This window comes from Pleurodeles waltl, chromosome 8 (genome assembly GCF_031143425.1).
Source record: "Pleurodeles waltl isolate 20211129_DDA chromosome 8, aPleWal1.hap1.20221129, whole genome shotgun sequence".
Lineage (NCBI taxonomy): Eukaryota > Metazoa > Chordata > Amphibia > Caudata > Salamandridae > Pleurodeles > Pleurodeles waltl.
This window is the reverse complement of record NC_090447.1, coordinates 419,561,176-419,587,892: the sequence shown is the minus strand read 5'-3', so window position 1 is coordinate 419,587,892 and position 26,717 is coordinate 419,561,176. Positions and strand designations below refer to the sequence as shown.

The 26,717-nt window shown below is 46.2% G+C and overlaps 1 protein-coding gene across 4 annotated transcripts in view; it reads left to right on the top strand.

The window, feature by feature from the left end:
• HERC2 (HECT and RLD domain containing E3 ubiquitin protein ligase 2) overlaps positions 1 to 26,717 on the top strand; it is a 1,448,528-nt gene that overhangs the window by 132,753 nt on the left and 1,289,058 nt on the right. For all 4 annotated transcript variants that reach the window (XM_069204283.1, XM_069204284.1, XM_069204285.1 and 1 more), the window contains exon 8: positions 11,702 to 11,812. In XM_069204283.1, the coding sequence (XP_069060384.1) occupies positions 11,702 to 11,812 (111 nt within the window). The remainder of the gene's footprint in view (positions 1 to 11,701; positions 11,813 to 26,717) is intronic.

Below are 26,717 nucleotides of genomic sequence, written 5' to 3'. Positions count from 1 at the left end.
GTACTTTGGCATTGCTTGTGACTGTATCTGAGGCTGTAAGAGTGGAGTTGGCTCCGGCTGAACCAATATCAGTTTCTTGTAAACCTGTCCTGTTGGCACTATTAAATTTGTTGCAGCATCTACAACCGGTACGTCTGGGTAAATTCTGGAAATACTCAGCTGTGGCATCGGATTTTGTGCTGCCGATGTAGTTAGTAGATTAAGGCTACTCTGCATTGGACTCTGTGTCATGTTTATCAGTGTGGGTGCAGAGGGGTTTACACTAGTGTTGGACTGCTCTCTTGTGCTGCATATGGTGGAGGACGAGTTCTCAATAACTGTAAGATGAATTTGTCATCATCTGACTCTTCGTCATGAGTCAAGGACTTCCTAGTCTCTTTGGATATCTGCTGTCTGTTCTCGGAAGGACTCCTGTTTGTCTTTCTGGTAGCTTTTCTCACTTCTTTCTCGCGATCCTGTGTAATTGTATGAAACAGTTTAATTCCCTGTAAAATGTTTAATCTCCAAAATGTCTGGTCACTGTCCCACCTAGCATCTGCTACGGTCTTCTTTGCCTTTTTCATTCTCCTTTCAAATTTCAACTGCTGTTGTTGCCTGGCTGTTAGTTCCCAGATCGCTAATGCTTTGAATTTAGCTGGTCTCTGGAGGGGTTTTAGGTCATACATCACCCTCCTCAGGTTCTCTAGAATCTTCAAATTAAAGGTACCATGAATAGGAATTGCAAAACTTCCATCTTTCTCTGTCGCTTTGCACCACTGTATTAACCATAGGCATGGTGCGGCGCCCCGCTCCTCAAATCCTATATAGGTGGGAGTACCTTCTGGAGAAGTAGCTTCCCCTACTGTGGCTGGAGTATGCAGTTCTCTTCCCAGCGCAGTTTTTAAAGCTTTGAAAAACTTAATTTTTGCAATTTTGTGTTAAACGTCGATAATCCGGAAATTACTTTTATTCCCAAAAATCCACTAAATCCACCTTCTCAACCAATCGCGCTTCACGCTTTTCCGCCGATCCATGCGCGCCCCTTCTCACTAACCAACCTATCCCAGTGCGGCTTCAATGACGTCACACTCACATGTACAGTGGCTGACAAAGTCGTGTGGCATGTCCTCCTACACTCAAACTCCTTTAAAACCAATGCAAAATGTTATCCCGAGCACTTCGACAAAACCAAAAAAACCAATTTGCCCGTTTACTACAGGTAGGGTAAGACAATCGCTTCAGGAACCTTACAGATTTTTCATTGACTTTTTTCGCCCTAGCAGCTATTCTTTCTTTCTCAGTTCCCCTGATTTGCAAGAAAACATTTGCAAATTTTTCTCTCAATCTGATCAATGGGTCTGTCCTGGTGTACATAGGACTCGCCAAATCTCAGTCAAAAAACCTTTCATTCAATTCAACACACAACCTCTACTTGCCAGCCACGCCTCATTGGCCTACTAAACAAAAACCAAGTGTCTCATACATTTTTCAGTATACTTCTCAGTCTTTTACCTTGCAGGGCCCGGTTACCAGTACCATGTGGACAATTTGTGAGCACAAAGCGCCACACACGTGAAGTTCGACGACTTCCCCACTCTCACACTTCAGAGTACGCACACTCCTTGTACAACTTCATTTGGCATATGCAAACTCCCTAAACCCTCACAAACATCACAATTCACCTGTGATTCGCAAAAGCTGTGCATAGTGTGCCCTCTTCAGTATCTGCCTCACTGCTCTTTCCAAAATACCTATTAAACAAATCTGATGTGGGAGCGCCAGGGGAAGGCCGGTGCCCCGAATTAACAGCTCCCCTAATTGGTGCCCATCATGAGAACCCTCCAAGAGGAACCCTTCCCAGTTCACCTCTCTATCCAACCAGTGCACTGTATGCTGCAGCTTGACAGCCAAAAAATACAATTCTAAATCTCAATCAATCAATCAAAGGCATTTGTATAGCGCACTGCTCACCCGGAGGGTCTCAAGGCGCTGGGGGGGGGGGAAACGCTACTGCTCGAACAGCCAGGTCTTGAGTTGCTTCCTGAAGGCGAGATGGTCTTGCGTTGTCCGGAGGTGGATGGGGAGGGAGTTCCATGTCTTGGCTGCCAGGTAGGAGAAGGATCTTCCTCCGGCGGTGGCTCTGCGGATGCGGGGGACGGTGGCGAGAGCGAGGCTGGCGGAGCGGAGCTGGCGGGTGGGCTTGTGGAAGGTCAGGCGGCTGTTGAGGAACTTGGGGCCCAGGTCGTGGAGGGCCTTGTGTGCGTGGGTGAGGAGTCGGAACGTGATTCTTTTGTTGACGGGGAGCCAGTGCAGGTCTCTCAGGTGTTCGGAGATGTGGCTGTGTCGGGGGATGTCCAGGATGAGTCGTGCTGAGGCGTTCTGGATCCGTTGGAGTTTCTTCTGGAGTTTGGCGGCGGTGCCGGCGTAGAGGGCGTTCCCGTAGTCCAGCCGACTGGTGACGAGGGCCTGGGTGACCGTCTTCCTGGTCTCGGTGGGGATCCACCGGAAGATCTTTCGAAGCATGCGCAGGGTGTTGAAGCATGAAGATGAGACGGCGTTGACTTGTCTGGTCATCGAGAGGGAGGAGTCCAGGATGAAGCCTAGGTTGCGAGCGTGGTCCGTTGGCTTGGGGGTGGCTCCCAGGGCGGGGGGCCACCAGGAGTCGTCCCAGGCGGATGGTGATGATCCCAGGATGAGGACCTCCGTCTTGTCTGAGTTCAGTTTCAGGCGGCTGTTCTTCATCCATTCGGCGACGTCTTTCATCCCTTCGTGTAGGCTGGCTCTGGCGGCGTCCGGGTCGCTGGTGAGGGAGAGGATCAGCTGGGTGTCGTCGGCGTAGGTGATGATCTTGAGGTTGTGTTGACGTGCGATGGTTGCGAGGGGGCTCATATAGACGTTGAAGAGGGTGGGGCTGAGCGATGACCCTTGTGGAACTCCGCAGATGACTTCGGTGGCCGCTGACCGGAACGGGGGGAGGCGGACTCTCTGGGTTCTTCCGGCGAGGAATGAGGCGATCCACTCCAGGGCCTTCCCCTGGATGCCGGTGGGACTTCCATGCTCCCTTTGTCCTATTCCCATCTAAGCGTGAATAGTCCCACCCTACACCTCTTACCCTGCCATAAGTGTCCCAGTAAAAGGTTGTCCAACTTGCGGAACACCTCCTTTGGGACCTTGTAGAAGGTTCCCTGCATGACATATAAACAGCCCCTCAACACCACCATATTTATAAGGGCTATTTTGCCCATCAGTGATAGTTATAGAGTATCCTTCTACTTCTCGCCCCATATTATATTCCTAGAACTGTTTCTCATGGTGTTTGATACAAAAATACCTAGGTATTTTATTTTATCAACTGGCCAAGGGAGACCCGATGCTGGGAGACTGCACCGTCTGTCCATCAGGTGACCCAGCGGAAACAGGACCGACTTCTTCACACTGACACAAAGTCCAAAGAACTCCCAAAACCCCTCCATCACGTTCAACAGAATCGGGGCTAGTATGTCCGGGCTGCCCAGGTAGACCTCGGCGTTCTCCACATACAAGGAGACTATTTGCTCAGCATTGCCCACTGGTATCTTCCACCCCTTGAAGACCTGTCGAAGTCTGCGGGCTAGTGGTTCCATTGCCATAGCGAATATCAAGAGGGTAGAGGACATCCCTGTCTTGTACTTTACTGCAGCACTATCTCCCCCGAGACATAGCACCCTGTGTGCATGCTAGCCTTTGGGTCTGTGTAAAGCAGTTTGACCCATTTTATGGATCTACTCCCATATTGCCAAGCACCTGCTAGATATACTCCCAATGCAGGGAATCAGAAGCCTGTTTGATGTCAAGGAAGGCTAGGGCATACTGATCATCCTGTAGCCCGGGGGGGGGGGATGATTCAATAAGTGTGCCAAGCGCCGCAGGTTACAAAAAGTATTTCTATGTGGTATATAGCCTGACCGATCCTCATGGATGAGGCGTGGGACATACTGAAGAAGGTGAGTTGCCAAGATGTGTTTAAGGAGTTTAAGGTCAATGTTTAAGATTGAGATGGGTTGGTTGGAGCTGGCCTCAAGATGGTCTTTGCCTGGTTTCAGTATTAGCGTGATCAGTGCTTCATTTATAGACTGCGGAAGTTCCTGACATTCATAGGCCTCAGAAAACACCTGTACTAGTTTATCTAATAAGGCTTCTGGAAAAGTCCTGTAGATCTCTGTAGGTAAGCTGTCACTTCCTGGTACTTGGGCTGTTTTAAGGGCCTTTATTGCCTCCAACAACAACTGTTTACCAATCCTCCAACGCCGTCCGGTCTACTAGGGGAAGGGGTGTCATTGGTAGCTTGTCCAAGTAGTCGGACAGCTCACTTATCTCCTCTGACAAGGGCGACTGTGTATACACAGCACGTAAGTGGTCAGCAGAAACTTTCTTGATAGTCTGCTGTGTGTGTAACCCTAGGCCCCTTTGATTCCGAATCGACAGAATGGGCTGCAGGTCAGATTCCCAGCTAATCAACTGAGCCAGCAGCCTCCCTGCTTTATCCCCTTGTAGGTACCAGCGCCTTCTGGCTATGTTCTTATTGAGTTTCTCTAATTGGTCCCAGAGTTCACATAGCTTACATTTCTGTTTATCCCAGGCTGCCAAAGCGGAGGGGTCCATAGGCAGCCCTTTACCATGCCTATTCCGTTGTGCCTCTTGGTTTGTCAAATCTATTTCTAAAGTTTGTCGTACTCCAACTGAGGTTGCCATGCATACTCCCCTGACCACCACTTTCATGACGTCCCATTCTATGGCTGTATCCCTCCCGCTGTTTCCTAATTCTCTGCTAAGTAATGTGTTAATGCAGTTGATTCCGTATGCCTAAAGACAGGGTCAGTCAGAGCTTCGGTGTTCAACCTCCACAGAGGCACTCTGGGAGGTTGTCTCGGTGAAGAATATGTGACTAAAAGCGGTCTAATAAATATGGGGCCAAGTATTGTATGTCCACTAGCCTGTGTGCTTCTGCTGCGGTTATAAAAAGATAGTCTAATCAGCTGTAGGTATCCGTCGCAGGGTTATTACAGGAATAAATGTGTGCATGTGGATGTCGGTGATGCCATGTATCAATCAGTTCTAGGCTGTGTAATACTTGCTGGAGTGAGGCTGTTGCTTATGGTTTAATTATGGCTTAAGGGGGAAATCTATCCAGGTCCCCATTCAGCGTGCAGTTGAAATCACCTGCTAGGATAATCTTGGTGTATGGTGGAATCTGTGTGGCCCGGAGTACTGAATCCATAAAGTCTCCATAATCTGTGTTAGGGGTGTAAACATAAGTGAGGCAAAGGTCATGGGCATCCAGAGTCCCTTCCAGTATAACAAATCTCCCCTCTACGTATCTGATAACCCTTGTAAATTTAAAACAGATCCTTGGGGGGGGGGGGGAAGGCATATCCTGCCCCTCTTGCACACCCAGAGAATGATGTGGCAAACAACTGACCTAGCCACTTTTTTTGGAAGTATTGGAGACAATCCACCCCCAGAGGTAAGTTTCTAGAAGTAAGGCGAATGCTACCCCATATCTCTTGAAATAAGCATACACCCTGTTCTGCTTCACAGGTTTATTTAGACCTTTCACGTTCCATGTTAGTATCTTAAATCTTGTTTGCTGGCTCGTCATTGGTATGCTGTAGTGTCATGCAGCACAGCAATTTGTTAAGTAGAGTTGTCTCCCTCCTTGAAAGCTCCCCTCCTCAAAATGCATATAACACTTAAACTTCTGACTCCATTGAAAAACAATAAGTATGAGAAAAAAGAGATAATGAAACCAGCAATAAACATTAAGAATTCATCCAACTCCCCCCTCCCACAGACAGTAGCCACTAAAACCTCCTGCTCATCTAGTGGTCTAGTGGACCGTAAACCCTGCACCAGAATCTCTCCCTAAGCCCTAGCATTAGCTAAAGTATAGAAGGTCCATTAAGTGTAGAAACTGACCAGGACCCGGGTCTCCACTCATCGTAAACCCTTACAAAGAGCTCAGCAAGTTGCCTCGGCCAAGTCCCTGGACTACCCAAACGTTTCTACTACAAGCAGAGGCTAAACACTGGTATTACCTGCGGCCTCAAATCTGCACCCAGCCCAGCACCTCATGTTGGCGCTCAATCTGTTGCTGCCCCTTATCTTTTGGGCCTTTAGAAGCTGGCTCAATGGGGTAAAGGGATTCTGATTCTCCTTTGGCTGTTGTTCAGATCTGTCTTCTGATATTGGAATCCTGTCTGTACTGTGTTTCAGGGGTGTCTTCTTCTACTGTGACGGTATCTTAAGTTGGCGATTAGTAGGCTGTGCACCCCTGCGCCCGGATTCACGCCATTCTAAGGATTGTGCACCTTAACCCAGTCCCAGGGAGTCTATCCAGCCTGTAGCCTCCTGGGGAGTCTTAAAAAAATGCACCTTACCATTATGTTGGAATCGCAACTGTGCTGGGAAGAGCAGACTATACTTGATGTTATGTTCTCACATCTTCCATTTGGTCGAAAGAAAGTTCTTAGAGGTCCTGCACCCTCCGGGTATATCAGGGTAATATTTGGATGGGGGGATCCCTCATATCCTGAGGGCCATGGGACTGAACATGTTGAAGATTTATGTCTCTAGCTCTGTAATTAAACTGTCTTGCTATAAGTGCCCTTGGTAGAGCTCCAGGTCGAGACGCTGGTTCCAGGGTTCTATGTGCCTTTTCAGTAATGAAAAATTTGGAAAGGTGTATCAGTTGCATTGCAGTCGTTATCTACTCCTCAAGGAACAGCTCTGTGGAGATGCCCTCCGCACGTTCAGGAAATCCCAATAATCTTGAGTTATTTCAGCTGGAACAACTCTCTGCATCTTCAAGGTGTTCATCTACTTGTTTCACTCTGCTTTTGAGCTCTGCAACCGTCTCCTGTAGCATCTGCACTGTATCATGAAGGGTGGCGACCTCCTCCCCTATGGTTGTGACTCTCTCCACCACTTTTCAAAGGTCTAGTCTCAAGTTGTTGATATTCATGGCCGTTGTGCCCATTTTAGTTTGTAGTGCCTCATGGGACCCCTGCATAGCTTCACAGAATTTCAACTGTGTACCCCAACTTCCCCCCCGCCTGGGTCATGGCCAACCCCTGTCCTTTATTTTTGCTTGCGGTCCATGAGCTGACACAGTATATTGCATGATTTTGTTTGTTTGGGCACCTCTGGGGGGGGGGGGGGGGGGCGTGTTGGGATTTGTCTTTCACTGTGGTGGCGGTTGAGCATTGGTATACTGCTCCCAAGATTGGCGACTGCTAGTGTGCAGTCTGTTCAGCTTGGGTCTCCTTGATGTGCTTTCCTGACAGATCGCCTTCTCCTCTTTAAGACCTCTTATGGAGTTGCCATCACAATTCCCTCACAAACCACTTCTGGGTGTACTACCGTGCCGACTCCTCTAAAGGAGAGATCTCAGTCCGTTCCCTCAACACTGTGTCCACTAGGCCAGCCTTATAAACAGAGAGGCTGTAAGGATCTGTAAAATGTTGACAGTTTTGGTCCCCTCCATGTGCCCGCCCCCCTTGCTCCCCCCCAAACCCTCCCCACTCAGGGTGTCTTTCGTGACACAGCTATTCTGTTTCCTCTCCTTTTATGGTGGTGGCCATAGATGGCTCCCCGTACACGGGCCCCTGGAGTCCTGATCAGTTTGTGTGCCCTTGCTACAGTGTGCAGTACAGTTTGGCCCACTTTTCGACTCAGGGCTCCTTATGCTGGTAGGGTTCCTGGGTGGGAGGCTAATAAAGCTGCAGTCCCACTGGTTGTTTAGGGAATAGTGTCAGTGTTCTCAGCAGTTCCCTTTCTGTTATGCAGACCAGAATTTTCTAGAGTTGTGTGCGGTGATCAGTCACTCTGCCGCGGGCCTCAAGGGACCTCTACTGCTCTGTGGGACCCAGGTTTGCTCCTGTACACTCTGCAGGTGTTTCCACCAAGTCTGGCTGCTAACTGAATTACTTAGTTAGCCCCATAGCTTAGGTAAGGATCACTTGCCGCAGGGTATTCGCTCCTGTTAGCATGCTTGACTGCTGAATCTGGCCTCAGTTTCTCATTCAGCTCTATAATTGTGGGCTATCCGCACATACTGTCCACTGTCTACCGCCACTGATGTGTTGCTTTTAGGGGGTTTGCAACCAGTGCAGTGATTTTGCTTCCATGCCATTATCCCCACCCATCACCGCCTGCTGATTATCTCGATCCACCCTTCAGAGCTGCTCTGCCACAGCTGTACTTTCCCTCTGGTCGCTGGCTCACTTTACAACGGGGTGCCGCCCCAAGGCGCAGAGTCCAGTTATGGGCTGTGAGCGATCGCCAGGCCTTATATCCCTGCAGAATGCCACCACCGTCTTTTGGTCTGCAGTAATCCTCGGAGGCCCGACTTTAATCATCCGTGGGGCATGCTGCCCTCTGTTCACCCCAGGCCATGGACGCCGCTCCACGCTAGATGCCCCGTTAGCTAGGGCCGTGCCAGGCCCAACAGCTCACTTCTCCTGTTGTTGCAGTTCTCACAGGAGCTCTGGGTGCCCAACTCTGCAGAAATACACACCCTAATTGCTTCACCGAAAGGACTTTTGGAGCCTCGAGGTGTTACGGGATTGTGTAGGATTATGCTGGTCGCGTCAGGAGCTCCAGCGAGGCACGTCTAAGCGGCCATCATGCCTGGCCACACTGTCAAGTTAGAAGGAACTTGTTTAATAGCTGCTAGTTAGGAGGTTATAGAATTGTCACATCCTTTTGACACTCAGTATGTGTTCTAATTGAACAAAGGTAATAAAGCACCATTTGTTAAAGTTGTAGTGGAAATTGAACTTCGGTTTTTCTGTGTAAATGTTAATAATTGATTTTATTATCTACAGATAATGTGGCTTATGTATGTGAATGCACTTAATAAAAATATTACTGCATTGCTGCTCTGATCTACAAAAACCTATTAACCAGAAGCAAATATTTTGATTAGAGCTTTCTTATGGAAGAAAATAGGTGCAAAACAGGATTTAAATAGCTGTAAATCCCTCTTCAGTTTGTAGCAGTGTTTGAGTTCTATTCCTTGTTTGCTGTGTTTTTCTAATTAATGTTTTTAGGGCTAAAATGTGATTGGGTTTCTGTTGTTTAACTCATGGATTAACATACTCACTGTTAGACCTAACAGTCTTAGGATGGTCACCCCTAACGTTTTGCCTGCCTCCCTCCACTTTTTAGATACTGTTTTTGCTGCTTGTAAGACTCTGCACACTTTACCCCTGCTAACCAGTGCTAAAGTGCATATGCTTTCTCCCTTTAAACATGATAACATTGGATCAAACCCAATTGGGTAATTTAATTTACTTACAAGACCCTAGTAAAGTGCACTATATGTGCCCAGGGCCTGTAGATTAAATGCTACTAGTGGGCCTGCAGCACTGATTGTGCCACCCACTTAATTAGCTCCTTAACCTTGTGTCAGGCCTGCCATTGCAAGGCCTGTGTGTGTAGTTTCACTGCTAATTCGACTTGGCATTTAAAAGTACTTGCCAAGCCTAAAACTCTCCTTTTTCTACATGTAAGTCACCCCTAAGGCATGCCCTAGGTAACCCTTAAGGCAGGGTGCTGTGTAGGCAAAAGGCAGGACATGTATACCTGTGTAGTTTACATGTCCTGGTAGTGTAAAACACCTAAATTTGTTTTTACACCTCTGTGAGGCCTGCTCCCTTCATAGGCTAACACTGGGGCTACCCTCATATACTGTCTGAGTGGTAGCTGCTGATCTGAAAGGAGTAGGAAGGGCATATTTAGTATGGCCAGTATGGTGATGCAAAATCCTGCTGACTGGTAAAGTTGGATTTAATATTACTATTTTAAAAATGCCACTTTTAGAAAGTGAGCATTTCTCTGCACTTAAATCCTTCTGTGCCTTACAATCCACGCTTGGCTGGGTTTAGTTGACAGCTCCCTTGTGCATTCTTTCAGACACACCCCAAACACAGGATACTCAGCGTCACTTGCAAACATCTGCATTTTGAATGGGTCCTCCTGGGCAGGGAGGGTGGAGGGCCTGACACTTACATGTCAAAGGACAGTAGCCTGCCCTCACACAAAGGACTGCCACCCCCCTACTGGGACCCTGGCAGACAGGATTGGACTGAAAGGGGACCTTGTGCACTTCTAAGCCACTCTTTGAAGTCTTCCCCACTTCAAAGGCACATTTGGGTATTTAAACCGGGCCTCTGCCTCTACCAACGCAAAGACTTCTGAGGTAGACACTCTACCGGACAAGACACTTCCTTGAGATTAGAACCTGAACCAGAACCTGCATCCTGCCAAGAAGACCTGCCTGGCTGCCCAAATGACTCACCGGACTGCTTTCTGTGAAGGACTGCTGCCTTGCTTGTTGCTCTGCTGCTCTCTGGTTGTGGTGAGAAGTGCTCTCCAAGGGCTTGGATAGAGCTTGCCTCCTGTTCCCTGAAGTCTTGGGACAAAAAAGACTTAATCTCTACAAGAAGGACTCCTTGTGCGGTGAAAATCGACACACAGCCTGCCAGAAACGATGCATAGCCTGCATTGCGGTGCAAAATTCACTGCATGCCAAAACAGAACGACACAGCCCGACTTCGCAATGAGAAGATCGACGCAGCGCCAGCCTAGCGACTGAAAATCTGACGCACGGCCTACTGGATCGATGCACAGCCGAGCCGGAACGACGCAGCCTGACTTCCAGAGAATCAGTAGAAATTTCCACGCATCACCCACCGGATCGATGCAGCCCCTGTGACTTGGTCCTGTCAGCGCCAGAAATCCACACCTCATCCTCACAGCCATCCCTGTGTGAAAACTAAATGACTGATCGCCGCATGCGGCCCGAGAAATCGACGCACACCTCCTTGTTTTCCACGCATCTCCTCCTCTGCAGTTCTTTGCGGAGATTATGAACGCAAACCAGGTACTTTGTGTTGAAAGAGACATTTATTGCTTTTAAAGAGACTAAAGACACTTTATATTACTTTTACAGTGATATCTCAACATATACTTATGGCATTTTAATCGTTTTGACCTGCATCTTATCAGATAAATATTAATTATTTTTCTAAACACTGTGTGGTGTATTTTTGTGGTGCTATGCTGTGTTATTGCATGATTTATTGCACAAATACTTTACACATTGCCTTCTAAGTTAAGCCTGACTGCTCAGTGCCAAACTACCAGAGGGTGGGCACAGGATAATTTGGATTGTGTGCGACTTACCCTGATTAGAGTGAGGGTCCTTGCTTGGACAGGGGGTAACCTGACTGCCAACCAAAGACGCAATTTCTATCACTCAATAAGTATTTCAAGGCCTTTTTTGCTGACATATTTATGTTTTGTTGCCCTACCAAGTTTCCCGGGTGCATGCAAAATGTGATGCTCCAGTCTAGTTTTTTCCCTGAATTCTGGGACTTCTTGTCCTATTTTATAAACTAATAAACAACTTTAAGAATTCAAAGAAAAAACCTGGACTAGAGCAGCACATGGACCTGGCAAACTTGGCACCTTGCTTTTGGTGAATCCTGCGGTAATTCCACAACACTTCGACTTGATAAAGCCACATTTTCTTTCTCTAAATGCCTTACTCACATTGTCTTCCCCTATTTGACATTGTTTTTGCATAAATGTGTTTAACAGATGAGGATCAGTTTGTTATGTTGTAAAAGGAAGGCATTCAACCAAAATTAATTTTGAATGGATCTTTTTTTCTTATTAGTGATGTCCATGGTGCGTCATGCTCCAAAGGACCAGGAAACATTCCATTACAAGACCAGCACTTAGCTCTTGCAATATTACTGGAGCTGGCAGTACAGAGGGGGACCCTGAGGTAAGACTTGTCAATTTTACTTCCTGTGCTGAGCATAGCGAGCAGGACCAATATAAATCTTTCTGGCGTTTGTGTTTCCCATTTATTTAGTATTCGGATTTGTTTGTGCATGTTTTTTCTTCTAACCTTATACCTACATTCCCCTGCTTCAGCCTGTTTCTTAGTGCAGTTAAATGTCAGGCCATTCAACATGGTATCTTGGTGTCATGTACTCAGAGCACTGAAATTACAATATTTTAGGAACTGGGTGTACCATTTAAAATGAAATATCGCTGACTGCATTCCTGCATTGAATTCTTGGCAACCTTGACTGATTTCTGCTGGGTTGATGGCCTTCAGTGAAGTGAAGCTTGAGGAGTCTGTGGGTCCAGTGGATGAGGTCTTGACTGAAGTGAAACTTGAAACTGTAGGCCCAGTGCGTTGTGGATCCCCACTTAATGATTGTCAAAAACTTGAACCTGCTTTTTGTGTCTGGCTTGATAGAGCAGTCCTGTGATACACTAAAAAAGAGCTTTCAGCAGTACTGAAAAGAGGGGCTTTGGCTCCACTGACATGTTGGTGGATAGGAGTACATGTTACGATTGGGCAGAAGGTTCATGCTTCCACATAAAATGTGCTTATTCTCCAAGAGATGTAATCATTTTAAGTTACCTCAGCCAGAGCTTTTTTATGAAGCCTATTGTGTTACAATAGAGCTTGACCTTCATCTCATACACTTGCCACTGCAATGCGATATGTCTCTTAGATAACTAGATAATTATGGTGTTCTTTTTTTCTCCTCTGACAGTAGTCCAGGCTGGAGGAGGGCAATCAGGAGAATTGCTGTATTTTAGTCCCAACCATTAACCCCTTTCCATCATCAACTTCAGGGATAGCTTATCATGCCACTCCCTAAGATTAATGTTTTTCTTTCTAATTCCAAGTTTTAAGATTGATGGGCTGGAAAGAGATGTTTTTAAGCTCCTCAGCCCCTAAATTTTACTTTAATAAATCATTTAAACTTACTGTTTAATTTAAAAAAAATAGTAATAATTACTAATATTCTATTTAATTACCTTCAAAAATAATATTTTATATATTAAATGAACTTACTTATATTTCATGTTATTTTAAATCACCCTTCCCTGAAGCCTAAAACACCTTACTGCTCTTTAATTGACCATTCCCTGAACTCTACAAATTTCCTGGCACCCCTTAACACTGCCTCTCGCTGAACCCTAAAAATCCCTTAATGCTACCTTTTTCTGAAGCCCCAAAAACCCTTAATACCCTTTAATTCTACCCTTCCCTGCACTGTAAGAATCCTTTACTGTCCCTTAACGCTACCCTACGCTGAACACTAAAAAAGCCCTTACTAAACCTGAATGCTATGCAACCCTGAATCATACAAACCCCTTAGGGCTACCCTTTCCTGAACCCTAAAAACCCTTGCTACCCCTTAATGCTACATTTTCCGGCACCATAAGACTCCCTTATCACTCCTCAATGCTATCCTCCCCTAAATCCAAAGAAAAACCTTACTACACCTTGTTACCCTTCCCGAACCTTGCAAACCCTCTTCTACCCCTTAATGATAAAGATCCATGAACCCTACAAACCCCCTACTGGCCCTTAGTGCTACCCTTTCCTGTGCCTGTTGAAAGCAGGGGGAGGTTAGGGGTGAATCAAATTATTGATTTTTGTCCCCATTAGTTCCTCATGTCTAACGTGTTATTAACGCAGATTTAGAGATAGGTGTACCAACATTGTTTCTGTCTCTTTTTCCACAGTCAATGTTGTAAAATTAGCCCTAGCCTTTTGCTTTTGCTATGGTACTGTTAAGCACGAAATGCAGAGTACCAAACTAGTGTTAAATACACTCAAGCCCTCAAGGACAGTGTGTAATGTATTTAAACCGTTGGACATGTACTTTTCAGCTGTACATGTCCAGGTAGTGAAAAACTTTAAAATTTAGTTTTTCACTACTGCAAGGTCTATCCCTCCCATAGGAAAACATTGTAATTGCCTTATTACAATTTAAATGTGCAAGTTCCGATTGGGATGAGATGAGACCCCCAAGCTTGTTGTCTCTGGAATCACAATTTATATTAACTTATGGTGAAGATGGATTTTAAATTGGAAATTTTGAAAATGCTACTTTTAGAAAATTGGCATTTTCTGACTTAAAATCATCTAATGCCTTCTGCCTGTCTATGAATACACATCTAGGTGAGTGACAGCTGGGCTCTTGTCATTCCTTCCAGGCTACCACACACAAACAGAGCTTAGGTGTGACTGAGTGGCCATCGGCATGATGATGGACCATCCTCTGCAGGATGGGAGGAAGGGGCTGACATACCTGAACGGACTGTGCCCTGAGCCCTCACATAGCTATATTGCCCCCCCCTGTAGTGTTTCTGGAGCCAGGGCAGGAAGGGCAATGACTTTGTGGACATCAGAGGCCTCTCTCTTAAGTTTCCCCTAATTCAAAGCCACCACTGGGTATAAGAACTGGAATTCTGACTCTACCAAATCAGTACACTTTTGGATCTGAGGACATTCTTCCAGAAAGGACTTCTGTGCTGATGAAAGCACTGTCACTCTGCTGGACTCTGCTGAACTCCTGCTTTGCTTTGCTTACCCTCTGCCCTTCTTGCCTGGGAGTGAGAAGGACTTACCTGTACCTTTACATCCCTAGAACCAAAGTGACTCCAAGGACATATTGACTTGCTTCCTTTACTGAAGTCTCAGGCACCATCAAAGACTTCACTCAACCCTGGTGCTGCCTCTGGATTCTGCCAACTGGAGTCTTACCCTGTCAAGAGGTGCCAGTCCAGTCCTGGGCACTTGAAAGTCCGTTCTTCAGCTTTAATCTACTAAAATCCATGCATCGCCGTTGTTTCGCTGGTTGGAAATCTCAGCGCTGGTGCATCGCTGATGCCTCTGAGGACAAACACACTGCATTGCCGGCTGTGTGGCTCGACGACGATGCATCACCTTCATCGCAGAGGGTTCGACACCGCACTGCCGCTCGAGAACATTGCATCGACGACTACGTGGCTCAATGACATATCTCTGGCTGTGCAGTTCGGAACAGGCGCATCGCCTTCGCATCATCCCCTCTGCTTCTTGCATCAACCTTCTATGTCGATGTACAGATGGTACTTTTTCAGCGGGACAAGGTTGGTTCTTGGAGCGGGCCCGTGCTCTATTGTGGTCGGCCTGGACTTTTTGATTTACCCTGGGCTTAGGGTGACCAGATGGCCCCTGTTGCCGCTTTAAGCTTCTAAGCAACACATTCAGAGATAGTCTTTAAAAATTCAGATCTCGACTTCTACGTATTGGATTTTATTGTTTTGGTCTTGATTTGTACATAACAACATAATCTATTTTTCTATTTTGGTGTGGAGTTTTTTTGGGTGGTTTCACTGTGTTATTGTTTTAAGTGTTGTACAAATACTTAACACATTGCCTCCTAAGTTGAGCTTGTCTGCTCTGTGCCAGGCTACCAGAGGGTGAGCACCGGTTAATTTATGGAGTGTAACTGACTTACCCTGACTAGGATTGTGGTCCCTGCTTGGACAGTATGCATACCACTGCCAACTAAAGACCCAATTTCTAACACTGGAGGAGGGAAGCACTGTGGCAATGAATGAAAATGCACTGAATGCTGAATTGTGGAAAGTGCCATATTATCAGTTATGTGATATCAGTACATTCCTAAGTGGACCTTCTCTTTTTGGCTACGTATTGTACTCTTTTAGATTACAGTATTGAAACACTATCCTTAAGCTTCCTATATAGAATGCTCAGGGTTCATAAGGTTGGATAGTACCTTCACTGGTCTCAGATTCTTGCTGTCTGCTGCATATTCTAATTACACTGCTATGGTTCTTAATAGAAGGTCTAAATTGCATTCAAAATGACTTTCTAACCTATAAGTGTCCATATACATTAACTTTCTTTGGATGATCCATAGAGTTTAGCCAAAGCAAAACATGATGGATGGGATGCTTGCATTAATCTGAGCCAGTGGTTGTTACTTTGGGCCACATTCCTGTCTATATATATACATTTTTTAGATAACCAATTTTTATTGAAGTTTACCACAAAGAACGACACTGTTGGTACAATAAAGCATACTCTAGGAAGACCTCATACAACAACGAAAAATATATATCATTACAAGGCAGTGACTGAGGGGAACCAAGGCAGCACACACAAGACAATTAAACGTTGGATTATCCCAGATGACCCAATCCCCATATCGGTTTGTGCTTTCCTGAGCAGCCCCTTGCCTCAAAAATGGACTTTTCCTGCTGCACACACCATTCCACTCCACCACTGCATTATCCCTGGTGGGGCCTGGTTTTTCCATTGTGCTGCTATGATGCTCTTTGCCACCAGTGTGGCAGTACCAAGAAACACTTTGTCTGCCCTAGAGCCCCCGCCCCCTCCAAGATCCCAAGCAGTAAATTCAGAGGGGAGTGCTCCACCTCCCAACCGTAGACCTCAGAAAACTCCACCACTGTGGTCGTCCAGTATAGTTGAACCAAGTGGCATGACCATATGATTAAAATCTCTGGGGGTTGCAGAGCAGTGGGGCAGGTGGGTTTAGGAAGGAATCCTGCACGGCGTAGTCTGCACAGTGCAAGTAGTAAGTCTGAATCCGACGTAATCTAGCAGAAATGGTTATGGTGCGGTGGACCATCATGGCATCCCTCCAATCTTTGTCCTCAAGGGGACCCAGCCAACCCTCGCAGCACACCTGAAGGTGATCTAGTGAGCCGAGTGTGTTGATTACCAGAGTACAGTAGATTTGTGATATGCCTTCCCTGCCCAGCGCTCCACAAAGAGTTTAGCTTCAAGAGGACTGAATTCCGGGAAGGAGGCCCTTCTTGGCACATGGGCAGAATAGGCGCGTCTCAGTTGTAGACATGTTTCTAAAATTGGGAAGAAGTAAGTGTATAGGTGTCCTGAAGCTCCTGAAAGATGCACTTGTGGGCTCCAGACCATACATCAGCAATGCAATATGTGATTAGGTCCCAACTCCTGAAGCCCTGCAATGCAGCCACCTCCCGCAGCCAAGTGCCATGCCATAAGGGGGTCAGGAGGGTAAGCCGGATGTCCCACCAGGTGTGTTGGAGGGTGGCCCTTCAAGCGAGGAAAACTAAGCAAATCACCACCGAACAGTGGTGGGAATCGGGGCTCCATATAGCATGGACATGATCGGAGGAAATCCCAGCTACACTAATTCCAGCCGCTACACTGGGTCCGACCACCCAGTCCATCCAGTTATTAATCAACAGGAGTTGGGAGTCAAGGTAGTACAGATAGAGGTTGGTCATCCCCAGTCCCCCGTCATATGGAGCACGTTGGCAGTGCTGAAGGGCTAACCATGGTCTAGAGTTATACCAGATGAATGATGTCGACAGTCTATCTATTTCACAGAACCAGTGGCAGTGGAGTAGAGACATGGGGAGATTTTGAAAGACATAAAGAAATTGTGGTAATAACATCATTTTGTAGAACGTTCCTGCTCATCACATTCAATGGGTGGAACTGCCATTTGGTCAGATCAGTCATAGTCTTCCACATCAGAGGGGATAGATTAAGGGACCAGACAGCTCAGGGTGGAGTGCTACCTAGATGCCAAGTTAGTGGAAACTGAGGCGGTGCACATGAATGTCACTCAGCCATGCCACACAGTCCCCAGTTGTGGCCATGGCTTCCAGGACAGATTTTGGTGGGCTGACACTCAGTCCGGAAGCCTCTTCAAACTGTCAAAGGATCCGGGGGCCGCAGGGTCCGTTAGAAAAAGCAGGACGTCATCGGTGTAAAGTGCTATACAGTCTGCATGGCAATTGTCCCACTGCAGTAGTGATTAGGACAGTAATGACCACGGGAGTGACCTAAGCAGTAACAACAACTATATACCACAGCAGGGATCACCACATCAACAACCATGTCGGTAACAGTAGCACCTAAAATAACTCTAGCTACAGATAGACCACAGAAGCAAGAAGAGGAGCCACACGACAAGTCTCACTGCCACAGTACCTGCAAAAGATGCAGCATTAGTTCCAACCAAAGCAGTGCCATTTTATTTTCACCACAACAGAGACCAAAGGTGTAAACCCAGCTGATACCATCAAGTGAAAACTTCAGTAATAGCTGTACCATCAGCAAAGACCAAAGATTCAAAAACTACAGTGTCAACATAACAACATGAAACAGCAGCAACAACTGTAATAATATAGCACAACTACATCTAACACTGAAGCAAGACACACAACAGCAAAAACAAATTTCATGACTGCAGCAACCACATCTGCCACCAGGTCAGGCACAAGAAAAGTTGCCAGCATAACTGGGACCACATCAGAAAACACTATGCAAATGCCTAGTCCTCAAACTAGAAGGATCTGAGGAATTACAATAAGCAAACTACCCCACACATGCACTGGCTGACACAATCACTCTCACTAAGCACAGGACTGAGGCTTGTATCCTGGATAGTAAGAGCCATCCTGCACAGGACTAACCACCCCACCCCCCCAAAACTGACTTTTGGCAGAAATAGGAGCAGGACCTGGGGCACCCACTGACTCCCAAGGAATGGAAAAGGGAACTTATACTTCCACGAAAGGTCTTGTGCAATGCCTGTTTTCTATGTATTCAACATAATATGCTCCATAGAGCACATCTAACACCGCCCAGACTCCACAGGATTTATCCGGCAGTATCACCTGCCTGTCCAGCTCCCCACACTGACATACTACATATGTTGTGGAGCTTTCGTCTTGCAAGAACCTTTTGGGATGCTGTTTGCTTGATAGCCCCATGAGCAGTGGGTCAGCAGGACCTCAACCACGTTGACAGTTGTGTATTTGTAAATGAGTACGGGGGTCACCACCCATTTAATTGATTTGGTATTGTTGCTGGCTTGGCGAGTAATTGCGATGCAGTGGAAAGCAGAAGTACTTCCCAGGGCCACACATTGGCAGGCCGTTCTGACTGAATGGACAGAAACAGAATCTGTAGCATTGAGGCGAGAGGAACTGTGTGGCCTACGCAGGTGCCCCATAGCAGCAGATTGAGACAAGCTCATTTATGCACTCCAGGCCAACCCGAACAGTAATACCCGACCACCAAAACTGCTGATGAGGCCACCAGCATGGCATAGGCTAGAGTATGGTGCTTCTCCTGGACTTTACTGCAGCACTCTTACCAAGCTTGGTGTGTGCCTGTCCGGGGCCACAAGTCAGATTAAATGCCCACTATGCACTTACCTATATCAGGGACACAGGCTCGACGTTGTTGTTTCTTTATGTTTATGGGCTATTATCAAGTCCCTGAGTGTGTAATTTGTATTGAGGCATATATGTACTTCTTGCTGAATCTATCGCACTTTGGTCCATTGTATGCAAATAAAAAAAACACATGTATTGTAATGCTGCAAAATGTAATAAAGAACGTTTTTGAAAAGTCAGAAAAAACTATGCAAACTACTGAGACCAAAACTACCTGCAGCATGTGCAGCAATAGCTGCAAAAGTAGTTAGAGACTAGATCAGTGACACCAGCTTCCTAAACAGTTGTTGCCACAATACAGACCTCAGTAGTGGAGATAGCTGACATCCGTATAGTCACAGTGGCACAGATCACATTTGTAACCACAGAAAAGACAGCAGCTGTCACCACAGCAGGCGAAACAGCAGCAAACGTATCTGCCAGCACAGGAAGGTGGGGTCATAGCAGCAACTACAGCTACCACAGCAGCATGGACAAAAGCAGCAGTCTAAGAAATTACTTCAAAAGGGATCACAGCAGCAACCACAGTTGCTCCTACAGCATGGGAAATGTAGAAATGTGTTGGAGGTTGTTTGTCCGTGTTTCATTTAATTTAATTTCATGCTTGACCCCCATTGCAGACTATTAAAACTCAAATCAATCTTAATTGGGATATAAATCCATAAAAGATGCACAAAATCAAAAAAACAATGTTTAAACATATACATATTGATATAAGGAAAAGTCCTTAAGAAAAACACACGTATTCTATAATTCCACCCTGTTGGTTATCATCATGCTGCTCATTCTCATAACTTAGTTCCTCCAAGTATGTATATGTTCTCCTACATTTTATTGCACGAGCAATAAAGTTTGTGACCTCAACGCAGATTTCTACAGTACTCCACTTGCATAAATAATTAAAAGCTTCATTAAAACAAAACAATCTATTAGCAATGAACAATGGTTTTAACAAATGTTTCCTAATAGTGTGGTAAAGTTTACAGGATAGCATAAAATGCTGTGTGGAGTGTGCAGATTGGCCATCACAAGGTCAATTCAGTAGGTTCTTTGTCCATTTCCCAATTTTTGGGAATGCTACTATGAAATGCAGGGCCCTAAAACTCATTTGGTTAAATAAAACCTATCTTGGATATTTGGTACTATTAACAAATACCTTTGGACAGTGCTGTCTGTGTAACCACACATATATCGCACAACTGTGGGTTTCATACCTTCTCTAGCTTCCCTTTCGGTCTCTCTGACCCATTAACAGCTTCTTCAACTCTTTTTTTGTTTTTGTTTTTTTGTTATAGTAGCCAGTACTAAAAGGGTCATCTAGGTCAGGGCTCATACCTATACCTTTCAACAAATTCTTCAAATGTGCAAACTTTGGGATTTTATCTCGATGCTCTAGGGCTAAACAACCTCTAATAACCTCTTTTGTGAACCCTGTCCCTGCTTTAGACCAAATGTCATGCCATGTTAGAAGTGCCCTTATATGGATAGAATCTTTCACTAAAAGGGGATCCTAATTCCTTGTGTACCATATATGATAAGGTTGAGCTTGAAACAGCAAGCAGGCTACATATTTAATGTTTGATGAACCCCATAATTCAGAACCGTACATAACACTACTAATGGTTTTACTTTTATAAATTTGTAAAATTTAATTAATGGGCTTTTTACCTCTTTTGTTTGAAAATGTGAAAATAGCCTCTGTTTTTACAATTTTTTTTTAAAGGATTTGTAGATGCTGGTTCCAAGAAACCAAATTAGAAAAGATATGTAAAGCTGTTCCCCAGATATGTAAAGCTGTTCACCTCCACACATTTTTGGCCTTTGATTGTATACGTTTTCTTCCTAGCCTTCCCCTGCCCACAAGTCATTACAACAGTTTTATCCAAATTCATACGCATATCTATTTCCTCCATAAATACCACAAAGCCCTCAATCAGTCGCTGGAGGACATTGGCAGTTTGTGATAACAGTCTGTTGCCTATTTTTGGAGCGTCATCTGGCAATTGTCGTAAGTGAGCATGCCACCCCATTGCTATAAAGAGAAAATGGGATTGGTGCTAGTACGCACCCTTGGCGACTACCTCTCCCTATTCTAAAGCCAGGGGTACACTTCATTTGTCCCGTACCGTACCCTTGCAGTTAGATGGCCATATAGTTGTGCTAAGAAGCCAAGTATATATCTGAAGGTGCCCCCAGATCTTCCAAAACTTTCCACAGTTTAGCATGATTAACTAAATTGAAGGTACTACTAAGATCCGCAAAACATAGGAATACATGGCCTTTTTTTTTTTGCTTTGGTATCAGATGGAGGTTGATATATTGTTTCAAGGTACCATCCTCTGGCCTAAATCCCCAGGGGAGATTGGTCTATATTAGCCCGGGCACATGCCTGGTTGCGTCCAGCACAGCAGGACCACAGAGTTCCTTATATGCGCCTCCAGACGCGAAAAATGATGGAATGAGGCTCTCTTGCCACGCAGGCTGCTGGACAGTGTAGTGCGTGACCTTACGGCCCAATTACAGGTGCCCAAATCCAGCAATAGTGGAATATACGATGAGCCCCTATAGTCCATGTGTTACGTCTATGTTTCTGCTTCTTTACTGTCATCCCTGGATCACAGGCATTCGTTGTGCAAACACTCACTATCCTAGTCGTACGAGTCACTTCTTCTAACCTCTGGTCTAAATTGTGCTTTGTGGACAAGGTACACTCTGAACCTTATATTGTGGGTGTAGTTATTTAGGGGAAAATCCCTTTACTTTAGGTTTTAAATATCCGTAGGCTATGTAATTTCTTCCTTCTTTCTTAAAATGAGTGCCTAATGGATTGCTTCTCTAGTATGGCGGCAACCTTCCTGCTCCTGTGACTTTATAAAGTAAGTAACCAATCCAACTGCAAATGTTGTATCCTTTCTGTTGACTTATAAATTAATTTTATTTTTGTTTTATTTCCCAGTAGGTGGAAATAGGTTTTGTTATAGACGAATATTTGTGTTTATTTGTTAGGCCGTAGGCAAAAAGAGTCCCCCACTTAGGATCTTGGGTACCCCACACCAAAATGGCTTCACCAACACTCAAACATGATATTTCTGTCCTAGAGGATGCTTGAAAAAGTACAACTACATTATTCTAAACTAAGTTTATCTGTACCTATTAATTAAAATAAACAGTGTGAGTATTGCAAGTAGTATTATGTGGGGCCCCTCCATTAATTTGAGGACAAGCAACAAAAGTCTCTGTTTTAGAACAGATTTTGTCAAACGTTAGTAAGTAATAGACGGAATGTGCATACCAGTCACTTAGTCCCCCATCTATATCTGTAATCCCTTATAAACCACAGAGCTCGCCCCAGCATCCAAATTCCCAATATATTCCTCCTGCATCCCTGTGATGTGTTTTTTTTTTTTTTTTTAAATATTTTTATTACATTTTTGCTTTAATTCTGCTTCCAACATTTACTAGTCTCATTTTACAAATATATTGCATCAATAGCGTTGCTGATACACAGTTTAACACACTAACTTCACAACTTAACTGAGGTCATTATCGCACATTAAATAAGGGGAACAAAACTGGTTCCTAAACAGTCGCTCGCCAAAATACAAATATGGGCACTATTCCGTTACATCAGGTATATACTCTCGTGGAGCTGGCGCCTATGTGCTGCGTGGGGGAAGGTCTAACACAGTGGGGATATGCGTATTGAGTGTGGAGTATATAACTTGCATTATGGTGTATAGGCGCATCGCTTCTGTGGGCGATCATAATGGAACACCCCTGGTTTACTCTCGGGTGTAGGGAGGTGCCAACCGTTCCGGGGACTCTCGCTTGCAGAGTCCCTAGTAGGGCAGGCGGGATGGGAAGCTGTCGAGACTGACCACTATTTGCAGCTGTTCGTGTGTTTTAGTTCAGGGCGGTTTCTCGTCGCTTTTGGCATCTAGTCTATCTATCAGGATCTAGCACACCTCACTGCCCATCTGTCGTGGTCCCATTTTTGTGTTCCTTAGCACCATCAGTTCTGCGCTGGCCCATCTTAGTGTCGCGTTGTGCCAGGACGTCTGGTCCGGGGCGACGGCCGACTTTCAGTTCATTGCTATTAATCTCTTGTACATTACGAAAGCTAGATCAATAAACTTATGTAGGTGCTTGTGCTTTTTGTTTCTGTTTCTCAGGCCTATCAAACAGGATTTAGGCTCTGCTGTGAGTGCCAGTCCCGTCAGTTCAGATACCTTTACCACTATTGCGCTCCACTTTTCTCGTACTAGGGGACAGTCCCATACCATGTGATAGAAATGTGCCAGCGGGGCACGGCATCTTGGGCAAGCGGGCTCCGAGCTAGGGAAGATACTTTTAATCCTGGCTGGAGAGAGGTACGTTTGGTGTAGATAATTTAATTGCGTATATCTGAACCTAGGGTTTCTCGATACTCCCTTAGTGTGCAGTAGGGCACTAGGCCATTCCTCTTGCGTGATCGGGAGTGGGAGCACGTCGTTCCACTTAGTTAGTGCTTTCCCCAGGGCGGGTACCGTCTCCTTATTAAGTACCTTGTACAAGTTCGACACTATTTGCAGTTGGCCGTCGTATTGCAACATATGGTGTACTGCAGTGGAGGTCGTGGGTTCCTGTTCTCCCGACCCCCATGTCTTCTTTATGGTGTGGCATAGGGCGTGATATGTCATAAATTGCCCTGGGCTTACTGCTGTGAGGTCGCGTATTTCCTCGAAGGTCATTAATTTCCCTTCCTCGAAGCAATCGCCGACCTCCTCGATGCCCGCCTCTGCCCACACCGTCAAAGACCTTCTTCTGTCTCCACTAGCCCAGCCCGGAAGGGCCCCTAGTTGCACTAGAGGGGAGTAGGGAAGCGCGCGGCGTCCACCCTGAATATATCTCTTCCAGCATGCATGCGCCACCTGCAATTGTGGTTTGCCAGCTATTCCCTTCGGGGCTCCGGCTGCCATCCATGCGACCAATGGTGTACCCTTTAGGTTGGCCAACACTCCTGCTGACTCTGCTACTGTAGGTCTATGTATCCAGTCCAGTACCCACTGGAGCTGGGCAGCTGCATAGTAGCGCTCGAAGTTTGGGGCGCCCATGCCACCTTCGGCTACTGGGCGTTGTAATGTGGTAAGAGCGACGCGCGTTCTGCCTCCTGCCCATATGAGTTGTAGCAGTACACCATTAAGTTCGCGGAAAAAGCTCTTGGGGACCAAGAGTGGCAGCGCAGAGAAATAGTATAGCAGGCGGGGAAGTATCAGCATATTTGCTATTGCGACTCTGCCCATTGGTGACAATGGCAGCTTGCCCCAGAAGCGGAGTGATCCCTTAATGGAGGCGAGTGCTCTCCCCAGGTTACCGTCTCTGAGGTCATCCGGTTTGTGGTATATTTGAACCCCCAGGTATTTAAATGAGTCAAAGCACCATCTCAGGCGCCCGGTTAAGGTTGCAGCTCGGTTTGACAGTGGCCGAGCGACTAGGGGGGAATACGCACGATTTTTCCCAGTTTACTACCAGTCCGGACACTGTGCCGAACTCAGCGAGGAGTGTCATTACTGACGGTATTGTTTTGTTTCCATTCCGGAGGTATATCAAGGCATCGTCAGCGTACAGAGATATTATATGTTTCGTCCCGTTCCTTAGTATACCCCATTCCTCCTCCCTCAATCTTAGGCGAGCAGCCAGGGGCTCCATAGCAATAGCAAATAGCAGGGGAGATAAGGGGCATCCCTGTCTAGTGCCTCTTGCGATCGGGAAGCTTTCAGATATCGTTCCGCCTGTTCTGACCCTTGCTTGTGGCCCGGAGTACAATGTCTGCACCCACTGTATGTATTTTGGGCCTATTCCCATTTCCCGCATGGTATCGAATAGGAAATCCCACCCCAGCGTGTCGAAAGCCTTTTCTATGTCCAATGATAGTACCATTTCGTCATATGCCTCAGGGGGGGTGCTTCCCATCACTCCCAGAAGTCGGCGAGTGTTTAGGAATGTATTACGTTTGGGAATGAAGCCGTTTTGATCTTCATGTATCAGTGTGTGAATGACTGGGGCCAGCCTGTTGGCCAACATTTTGCCCAGTATTTTACAGTCGGTGTTTAAAAGTGATAGTGGTCTATATGATTTGACATCTGTAGGATCCCGTCCCTGCTTGGGCAGGACCGCTATCACTGCTTCCCTCTGTGTGGGGGGTAGTGCCTTGTGTCTCCAGGCCTCTTCGAATACTTTTAATAGGTGGGGCTTCAGGAGAGACGAATACTTCGCATAGTATTCCATTGGGAGGCCATCCATTCCTGGTGCCTTGTTTCTTGGCATTTGTGTTAATGCGGCCTCTAGTTCCGCCACACTCAATGGGGTTTCTAGTTCTTCGGCGTGTTCATGAGAATTGTTTTAACTTAGCGCCCGACAGGAAAGTAACGAGCTGACCGGGTGTAAAATCCGTATGTTTTGTGTATAAGTTTGTGTAATAATCCCTAAACACCCTGTTTATATCTGCTTGCGTGGAGACCCATTCATTGTTATCTAGTTTTATAGTCCCTATTGGGGTCTGTTGCTGGGTTCCCTTTAGGAGCCAGTCTGCCCGACCTGTCCCCCTCAGATTGTTGACGCATTAAGTGATACTTGTGATCATGTTTGCGGAGACGGGAGTCCGTTGCATTGTATTTTATGCGTGCTTCTTTTAGTGTGGCGTATGATGCTATATTACCGGCTATCGCTACTTCGAGTGTTCTCAGCTCCTTTTCCAATTTGCTTATCTCCGAGTGTAGGGCGCGCCTGACCCCCCATGAGGTTGCCATGCAGAACCCTCTTACTACCGCCTTATGTGCCTCCCATTCCGTTGCTCTTGTGTTTGCGGAGTCAGAGTTGACTTCCCAGTATTGCTTTAGTGCTGTACCAAGTCCCTCTGCATAGGCCTGGTCCTGGAGCGCTTCTGGCTGCAGACGCCATGTGGAGATTACCTGTCGGGTCCCGCCCCAGCCCAGGGTTATTTTGAGCGGGGAGTGGTCCGACAGTGTCGTAGCTAAATATTCTGACACCTTCGTTAGCGCGCATATGTCAATGGTGCCCCAGATTATATCTATTCTTGTGTACACCTTGTGTGGCACAGAATAGAATGAGTATTCTCTCTGTCTGGGGTGCTGTAGTCGCCAAAGGTCATGTAGTCTCATGTCATCCGCCCATTTCTGTAGTGGGCTTTTGATGCTTCTGGATATTACTGCTGATTTAGGAGGAACCGATCTGTCCAACTCTGTGTCCGGGAGACAATTAAAGTCACCCCCCCCATATTGTGGGTGCCGCTGGGTTGTCCAGCAACGCCGGGGTTAACGACTCCAGAAATCTCGCCTGCGCATTGTTGGGTGCGTATATCCCTATGAGGGCTAACTGTCTCCCATCTAGGTGACCTTCCACTATCACATACCTACCCCCTGTGTCAATCTTGTGCGAGGTTCTGACAAACGGGACACCTCTTGCTATCCAGATCAATACCCCTCTAGCATACGCTGAGTGTGTTGTGCCTGTGACCTGCCCACCCCATTTCGTCTGAATCTCTTGTAATCCATCTTCCATTAAGTGTGTTTCTTGTAGGATAACTATGTGGGCCTTTAAGCGCTTGAGGCGTG